This window comes from Pseudorca crassidens, chromosome 6, assembly GCF_039906515.1.
Source record: "Pseudorca crassidens isolate mPseCra1 chromosome 6, mPseCra1.hap1, whole genome shotgun sequence".
Taxonomy (NCBI): Eukaryota; Metazoa; Chordata; class Mammalia; order Artiodactyla; family Delphinidae; genus Pseudorca; species Pseudorca crassidens.
This window is the reverse complement of record NC_090301.1, coordinates 69,252,570-69,262,030: the sequence shown is the minus strand read 5'-3', so window position 1 is coordinate 69,262,030 and position 9,461 is coordinate 69,252,570. Positions and strand designations below refer to the sequence as shown.

Sequence of the window (9,461 nt, the reverse complement as noted above, 5' to 3'; positions counted from 1 at the left end):
CCAAGTTTGGTAAGTGAAAGAGCATAACACAGGGTAGAAAGAGAAATTTTCAGTTAGTGGTTCCCGCCTACCCACCCACCTCCAACCCCAAAGTGAAGTCTCTTGTCTACTTGCCACAAAATTAATTCAGAGATTTGGAAAATACAGACTCCTGAGCCCCACCCAAGAACTACTTAATCTAGGGACCGACCATCTCTGGGGACTGAGTCTTAAAGCTTGTGCTTCTTTTTTTTTTTTTTTTAATTTATTTATTTATTTATTTATTTTTGGCTGCATTAGGTCTTTGTTGCTGCGCGTGGGCTTTCTCTAGTTGCGGCGAGCAGGGGCTGCTCTTCGTTGCGGTGCGCAGGCTTCTCATTGCGGTGGCTTCTCTTTTTGCAGAGCACGGTCTCTAGGCGCGCGGGCTTCAGCAGTTGTGGCTTGCGGGCTCTACAGCACAGGCTCAGTAGTTGTGGAGCATGGCTTAGTTGCTCCGTGGCATGTGGGCTTTTCCCGGACCAGGACTCGAACCCGTGTCCCCTGCATTGGCAGGTGGATTCTTAACCACTGAGCCACCAGGGAAGCGGAAGTTTGCCCTTTTATGAAGCTTCCAATATGACATTTAGTTCTTTTTAAAATTTGAGAACCACAGCTCTTATCTTTCTTCCACAAAGTCATTTCCAATTCACTTTTCTAGAACTATTCTTTTCCTTCTACTTATACAAGAAAGAGGAAATAATCTAAGAAGGAAGTCAGCAAAAAAGATTCTGGGGAAGAGAAGGAAAATTAAATTTAGTGGAGATAGCATGCTCCAGAGGAGAGAAAGTGAGCTCTGAAAACAACTGCTCCAGCTACTTGCTTATTGTGTGACCTTGGACAAGGCTCTTAATCATCTCGATTTCCACATTAATAAAGTCAGGAAAATATTAACCTGTGGTGGAATTGTTATGAAAATTAAATTAAATAGAGGCTGACATATTGCCAGTACTCAGAAAACTTCCCTGGTATTTCACCATCCTTTTATTCTAGCAGTGGAGAATGACAGAAGGGAGGACCAGTTCACTTCAGAAGAAAAGCATTCAAGTCTCAGCTCTGCTGCTAATTGGCTGGATGACCCCTGACAGGCCAATTAAAGCCTCAAAGCCTCTGTTTCCTGATTGGTAAAATGGAGATAATTATGGTTACTTCAAAGAATAGCTGTGTGGTTTTAATGAGATAATATAAAGTGTAATACAATATTTATTATTATATTAATACATATCTCTCATTTCCTAGACTGTAGACTCCTTGAGGGCAGGATCTGCATTTGATTTGTCTTTAAATACTCTCATGTTGTTGAATGATTGAAGAATCTCTATACTATGGAGTGGCATAAAAACCTGAGGTTCTGCCCACGAAGGGTGGGCCGAGATCTTCCAAAGAAGCCGCATCTTCTGGTCTACAGAACAAAAAGACAGTGTCACAGGTGGTAGCAGGTGTTGGAAATCCTGAGACTCACTTTGGGTGGTGTTGACTCCCTACTGAAGGACACAGAGAGAGCCAGATGCAAGCCTGACATGGCTAACTGGGAGGCATGTGGGCCTCTGGGAGCCTTTTCCTGAGGTGTGACAGAGTGCCTGCCAAGACTAATCAAACCCAACTGCTACCCACTTCTGCTGAATCATATGGGGCTGCATTATAGCATCTGAAGGAACCTGGGACTTCTCTCTCATGATGTTGAAGCCCTAGATAGGAAATAGAAAGTCTGGGAACACAGGTGGTGTTTTCATCTTTCCCTGCCTGTAAAGGTGATAGCTTTGGAAAGGATGGAGGGTGATAAAAGTAAATGGTGTTAGGAACAGGATTTCTCCTTCCTAGATCAAGGGTTATAATACCTTGCCATTGGGCCAAATACAGAATGCAGGTTATATTGACTTATTGGGTCTGAGATTACCTGACTCAATCAAAAAGAATTAAAGCTGAAATTAGTTTAAAATTCAAAGAAATGGGATAATAGAGTAAACGATTATGACATAGATGGAAGATCTAGTGGAGGGATTTCTAATAATTCTTAGGGAAAAACAACAGGGAAACAGATCAGGAATTAGACCCATGTCCTTAAATGTCTACACAACAATGCAATGAATATGAGTAACTAATGAGGAGAATTTAACATCTAAACATGGCTGCAAATGTGCATTTGTAAGTATCACCTTGATCCAATGGGACGAAAGATTCGCAACCAGAATAGAGCACTGAGAGGATAAGGAGTTATACAAAAAGGAAAGTGCGTGAGATGCATACAAAAACATGAGACCTGAAAAGATCAATCAAGATGAATAATATGAAAAAAATAAATGTAAGTATTTGCATTTAGGCTCAAAATTAACGGCAAAAAGATAACAAGAGAGGCCTAGTTTCACAGATTTTCAAATGAAAAGGAGCTGAGGATTCTTAGGTTATAGAAAACTCCAGATGAATCTGTGGTGCCAGAACTGGTGACAAAGACAAACCCAGTCACGGATCAAATGTCACATCTCATCTCTCCTATACTCTGCACTGAGACTATATCTATAGTATTTTGTCCAGCCCTAGACACTGTGTTTTAACAGGGTTTTAGATAATGTCTGGAAAAGTATGAGCTCTCAGGATGATGAAAAGTCTGGAAACCATGTTATATGAAGAACATATAAAGTAACTGGAAGTATTTATCCCAGGAAACTAAGAGAAAAATCACTTTAGGGTCACATGATGCAAGCCTTCCTTCTCTATGTGAAGGGCTGTCATAAGGCAGAAGAATTAAGGCTCAGCTTACTCTGTATAATCACAGAGGAACGAACGCTAACAAATCAGTGTGTATTCCAGAGAAACAGATTTTGATGAATGCAGGTAGGGCTTTCCAGCAGTGACAGTTGTTCAAAGAATGGATTGAGCTGTCTTGTTAGAAGGAGGACCTCCTTGATATGAGAAGTTACTCAGCAGAGGTGAGAGAACCACTCAGCAATGGATAAAAACTGGATCTCGAAGGAGTCTTTCAACTCTAATAGTCGATGATGCGGTGACCCGATGAGGGAAGAAAAGGAAGGTGATGAATCAAAAATAATTCATAGGTTTTGAGGCTATGTGCTTCGGAGGAGGTAATATAACGAACAGAGAGACAGGCAAGTAGGGAAGGAGAGCTCTTTGGGAGAGTAGATGAAGGGAATGAGTTTGAGGAAATGGCAGAATGTTCAAATGGTATCAAGAGCATCAGCTTAAGTGGTTTCAAATCCAATTAACTTTGTTCTCTTCTCTGGACCTGGCACTTAAGGCCCTGCTCACTGGTTAAGGAATTCCACTTTATTAGTTATAAAGGAAGAAGGGATGGAAGAAAGAACTAATATTTACTGAGTCACTCTTAGGCTTTAGATAGATTATCTAATTTAAACTTCCAACCCTGTATAGGGTAGTATTCTTTTATTCACTTTACAGATGAGGAAACTAAAGTAAGAGAAGTTAGTGATTTGCCCGAGATCAAATTACTGGTAGGTAGAAATTGTATTAACACCTGGATTTCTTTTATTCCAAAAGATAATATCCTTAATAAAGGAAATACATGAAAAGCTATGGAAAAAAATTCTAACGTATCACCATTACCACACACACACACACACATACACAAAAACTGTTCTAATAGTGGGCATGTAAGAATAAAGGAGCAATCTTTAGGCTTAGCATGTACATACAAAGTACATTTGGAGCTACATGACATAAATCATTAAGATAGTGGATTCTGAGTATGTTTCTTTAGTACTGAAAAGCAGGTTGCAACTAAAACTTTCAGCATAATAGAAATCCAAAAAATAGAGGAAAGTTACATACATAGTCTATTACTATAATTTCTGTAAAGGAGTAAATGAGAACCTAGTTACCATAAGTAATGGGAAAAAAGACTGTTTCTGGTCATGGAAAAGTGTACTCAATTTTACTCCATAAAATGGCAAAGATTAATATCCCCAATTTGCAAATTTATAAATTAATAAACTCTGATGTATCTGAATAAAGCTCAGGTAACTAGATTTTGTTTAAAATGAAGGAGACCTATACTTGTTTATGAAGATAGGCTTCAAAAATCCTAAGATATAAACACTAAAGAAAATCTCAGTTGCATTGAATGATATATGTATATATTTACATATACAAAATATCTGAAAATTATTTATCGATTTAATTTGATATAAATCAGCCAAATATTCACTTAATTTTCTCTTCATTTTCAAACCAAATTGCATATATTCTGAATAAAGAGACTTGCCACTTTTGACTAAGGGTCAGTGGTTAAAGAGACTCTAGAACACAATGTTTAACCCTAGATTCCAGGGATATTTTGAGGTCATTTATGTTCTTATGCAGTGATAAATTAGTACCAGTTCACCTTAAAGAAAATCTGGGTAAAATACTCTTTATACCTCAGTTACAGCCATTTAACTTAATGTTCTGGCTTAAGAGAAAAAAAATCGACTTTAACAGCTAATAACTGAGATATTACATATAGCTGGAAAAGCAAAGATTTAAAATAAATTACTTATTTTGACATTTTTCCTAATTAAACTAAATGTGTGATCCATTGTTACAAATGTCACTATACAAAAGCTTCAGAAAAATAAAATGAAAATAAACCATGTTCTATTTTTGTGCTGTTTGAATACCTTATTGACAAGGACTATAACTTTTCCAAGTTCAGATGCTTTTTTCTTCTTGTCCAAGTGATCCTTGGCAATGTAAACGGCCACTCTGGTTTTCCCACTCCCTGTAGGGAGGCATATAATGATATTCTTCCCCTCCAAGGCTGGCTGGGCCACTTCCAGTTGGTAAGGCCTGAGATGCATTTCTGGCTCAGGGGATGCTCTTGGTACCGCATTCTCTTCATCTGAAGGAGGTGAAAAGGAAGAAAAATAAGGAAATAGGCAACAAAATAACTAAGGCTAGGAGGCCTGAAACTGAACACAAATATTGTGGCTTAAATTCCCTTTCACGTGTGGTCCAAACCAAATTTCTATTTCCTGTACCAAATGCGTGTCAGCTCTCTGCAACTGCAGGATACAACCCAAGCGCTATGGAAGTGGCCTGGGGAGATGGGGGAACAGAGGGAATGAATTAACAGGATGGAGGCCTAGGAAGGGGCAACACAGAAGAGTCTTTTCACAGAGTGGGCAAAGCCGAGTGGAAATGACTGTGGTGCAGACTTGGCAGTTTATGGTTCTTAATGCATCAGACTTGCCATTTCTCTGTGGAACCATTCTGCCCCACTTTTTTCTCTTATCCTTTCCACCAACAGATCAAGAGGAACTGGGAAAGTAGGACTCATTAGTCCTCCTTGTTCTGTATTTCCCTTCACTTTTTATTGCAGAGAAGTATTAGAGCTGATGCTACTTTCCTTCATTTGAAAAACTTTACCTGACAAACCAAATACCAAAGAGCACTTCTATCTATCTATCTATCTATCTATCTATCATCTATCTCAAATATCTAAAAATGGTCTCCCCCAAATCCCATTTTTGCCATTTAAGACAAACAGATTAAACAGAAGCAATATTTAGGGAAAAGGAAAACCTCCCGTGCTAGCCTTTAATTTTTATGTTTTCACTGAAAGATGAAAAACGATTTTGTTGGTTTTAACTGAATTGTAACTAATTTTGCCATTTGGTTTTGAATGTGATTTTTATCACTTCTTTATAAGTATGTCTCCACGTATTCATATTTTCCTGAAACTCAAAGCACAATATATTAAAAATATTTCCAATTAACATAGATTTCTAAATTTAAAATACTGACAAAATAAGTACTAACATACATTAATTTTATAAACATTAGAATCAAATCATTATAATATATCTTGGTTTAAATATATTTTGTTTAGAAGTGACCCTATTTATCTAATCAGTCAGGGGAAAAGATCTAAAAATGTATAACTTACCATGTGGAATGCAGTAAAATAAATATTACATCAATTTAAAAGCCCATCTTATGCTTTACGTAATTACAGAAAAAATGAAAGGACAGCACTTATCAGTATTTCATTACACGTGAAGTAAGCGTTCTTTCTCTTATCAATGATTGCAATAAAACTAAACTAACATAATCCCATTAACTTCAAAAAAGTTGCTGATTGTTCCGTTTCAGGAACTGGATGATTCTATTTAACTGGGTTTTAACTTGTTGTTATAGCACTATCTGAACAGGTAGGAAAATTCACACCAAACACCACTTAGTAAGGGTCATCTACTAACCTGGCAGGAAATTTGTCTTCTGTATGGATGAGTAAACACATGCAATACATTTACGTTATCATTGGCTCATCTGCTGATTCATTTCCTACGACTGTCAGGAAAAACTCATTCAAGATCACCAGCTTTTAAAAACATACATTGACAAGTTTTCTTTCCATGCTTGTTTTGAACTCTATAGCAATTATAATTCATCTTTATTATATTTATGTAAGATTCAAGTTGATTTAAGAATATCATTATTTCTCTAAGTGGCTTTTATAGATTATCAAAATTCTAATATTCCACCTATATTTTGAGCATTTGCCACCTAACTTTTACCAAAGAGCCAGTATGTTTGCAAAAGAAGATGTACTTTAAATTGTGTTTTAACACCAAGATCCAGGAATTTACTTTTGCTAAATTGCCATTTGAGGCAGAAAATTTATTAAAAGATATTAGCAAATTCTCCCTATTTAATTTCACTCTAGGTACATCTTTTCATAGATTTAAGAAAATAATAAAATTCAGCTACCCTCAAAATAGTTGCATGTACTTTTTTAATAATCATTTTCCCCTTTTCTTTTTCATGCTTACTACTATATCCTTGGGTAACAAAAATTAAAAAGAGAAACTGAGACCAATTTTCTAAGTCTCTTTTCCAGGAATCTAAAATGATGTCAAATGAGTAAGACATCAATATCCCTCATGTATATTAGATATTTGTTGTACTAATACGCTTAAGAAGAGTTAAGAGCTATCGTGCTCAAAATTTAATTCTTGAACCAAATGCATGACGTTTACTGTTACTTATCTAGTCATGTACCACTAATTCATTCCGAAGTAAACATTTACTGGGTGCCTACTAAATGCCAGGCACTCCCAAGAACACAGTCCTTGTTTTCAAGGACTTCAGAGGTTAGGGCACTCCACTACTGCCATTGAAAATATCTGGCTAGTGGACAGCTCAATATCTTTCATATTTTTTTGAGTCAAGTCCAGGAAACTTGATGGGTGCCCCCAAGTTTAAAAGAGAGGCACAGAGTGAATATGGAAAAATTAGAGCTGGATTCATTGTGAGGATAGCATCCAAAGAAAAAGAGCTGGGTGAGTGCTAAATATTCAGCCTGATTCTTGCCTTATCACATCCTCTGACATAGGGATGGAAGAATGTATCCACATAAGCAACGAAAAGAGAATTTTCTCTTCTCTGCCACCAGAAGGAGAGAATTGGGCTGGTATCAAGAAGCCAGGAGCCAATTTCCTTTATAAAAAAAAAAAAATGTTTGGGTTTTGTTTGTTTGTTGTTTTTGGCTCTCTTTGAAAAGCAAAATCAATTAAATGCAACAACGAAAATGGTATTTAAAATATGCACAGTCTTTGAATAACATTGTGCCCATCCTCTACGACAAATATTAATCAAAGATCTTAAAGTTATACTATACCATACAAATGGTCAAAAAATAAAATCAAATAGGGCTTAAATAATAACATTCTATTGGAACTACACCATGTGGCAAATTTCATTCTCACATTGATTTTGACAGCTGAGTTATTCTTGGAGAGAAAAGGTCTGTCACTGCATGTGTTTGAAATCGACAAAGTATTCCTTTACCTATAGTATGTAACCCCAGAAAAATACACCATTCCAGCTGGAGAAATATTAACAGATATTACCTCGAAATAGTAAGGAAACACTTTTTATATATCAGGCCAATGTGCACTGCCAAAAATATTGCCACTTTGAGAGAAGCAGTACATCTCTCTGAGAATGAGAAACAGAAAAACAAAAAAGCCTCCCATAGTATAATTAGAATATTTAAACTTTAAAAGTGCCACTAATTATGCTTTACTAGGGCATAATAATATTTCTAAGAAGGAACTTAATGTCACGTCCATGATCCTTATGGCCCATAATGTAACCTCTGAAGGTGGACAAAGGGCATGTGGAATAGGGTCCGTTTGATGTCAACCTCAGAAGGTAAAACATAATCCCAAACACTGCAATGCTTTCAGTGATTCAATATGTGTTTAATAGTTCACAGTTTACATAAACCTGTTTTTGAATTGATTTCCACTTCAGCCTATATCATGCACCTGAGGGAAAGGAATTTCAGAATTTTATAATTTCAGAATTTTGCTACCCACTATGCAATTTTATACCCACTAGTCTTTGTTCCTAAACACTGACCATCCAGAGCTTCAATGAGTGCCCTTTAAAAATGTGTTTGTCTTCAAATGTATTTGCCTTTGAAAATGTATTTGCTTTTTAAAAGTAGGCTGCATTCAGATTTATCATGTCTTTCATGCCACATTGAAGACTGAAAATCAGTAAATAGTTACATTTGCTAACAGCTCTAAACTGACAAAATTCCCGGCACATAGAGAATATCCATTAAATATTTATTAAATGAATGAATATTGTTGAAAAGCCCTTACTTAGACAAACAAAAATTAGGATGAGGTTCAGAAGCTTAAAGCAACCATAAAGATGTTAAATATTAGCTAGAGTATATTTTGAGTTCTAGCATCAACAGCATTTAATAAAAATGTTAAATATTAAATTTAACAGTTGTATAACAAGCATAGAAAAAACAAATACAATCTACAGAAATATGCACATGGCAAGAACTTAATAAACACTGACTAAATTGAACAGAAAATTAATTAACCCTTTTTAATTAACATTAAAGTTATGACTGACATTTGGTGAATTGTGTTTCCTCAAACCAACTTGTTCTAAGAGATTCAGTGGTGTTACTAAGAGAAAAGGGCATTTAAATAAAAGAGGTGATACATTCCAATTGGGAAAGCTTTTAGGGCAGATGGCCATCTTTATGTAAACTGTTTTGCCCCTTTAGGCCTATTGTAGATGTAAATTTCTAGAATCCTTCTGACAATGCAGGATAATCTAAAGTACACAATATTTTCTCCATGTTTTCTACAACTCAATCACAGAACGAATGAAGAATGAAGTAATTTGTTCTTAATTTGCCATTTTGCTGCTGCCTCTTAGCTGGTCACATTGCAAAACATTGTTTTTTGTTTGTGCTAATTTGTTAAGTTTAATTATAAAATATTTCAAACATATAGCCAAATATTAGAAAGTTGTGTAACAGACATCCAAGGACCCATCATCCATTCTTAAAAGATGTTAACATTTTACCTCAGTAATAATAATGGAAGTGCACATTCAAAGAACAGAAAGAAGAGATTTGAAATCGATCAGACGGACAAAAGTTGGGGAGTCTGATAACA

General features: G+C 36.0%; 1 protein-coding gene across 1 annotated transcript in view; it reads right to left on the bottom strand.

The window, feature by feature from the left end:
* IFIH1 (interferon induced with helicase C domain 1) overlaps nucleotides 1-9,461 on the bottom strand; it is a 56,115-nt gene that overhangs the window by 18,686 nt on the left and 27,968 nt on the right. The window contains exon 5 of the mRNA XM_067741727.1: nucleotides 4,647-4,867. Coding sequence (XP_067597828.1) covers nucleotides 4,647-4,867 — 221 coding nt within the window. The remainder of the gene's footprint in view (nucleotides 1-4,646; nucleotides 4,868-9,461) is intronic.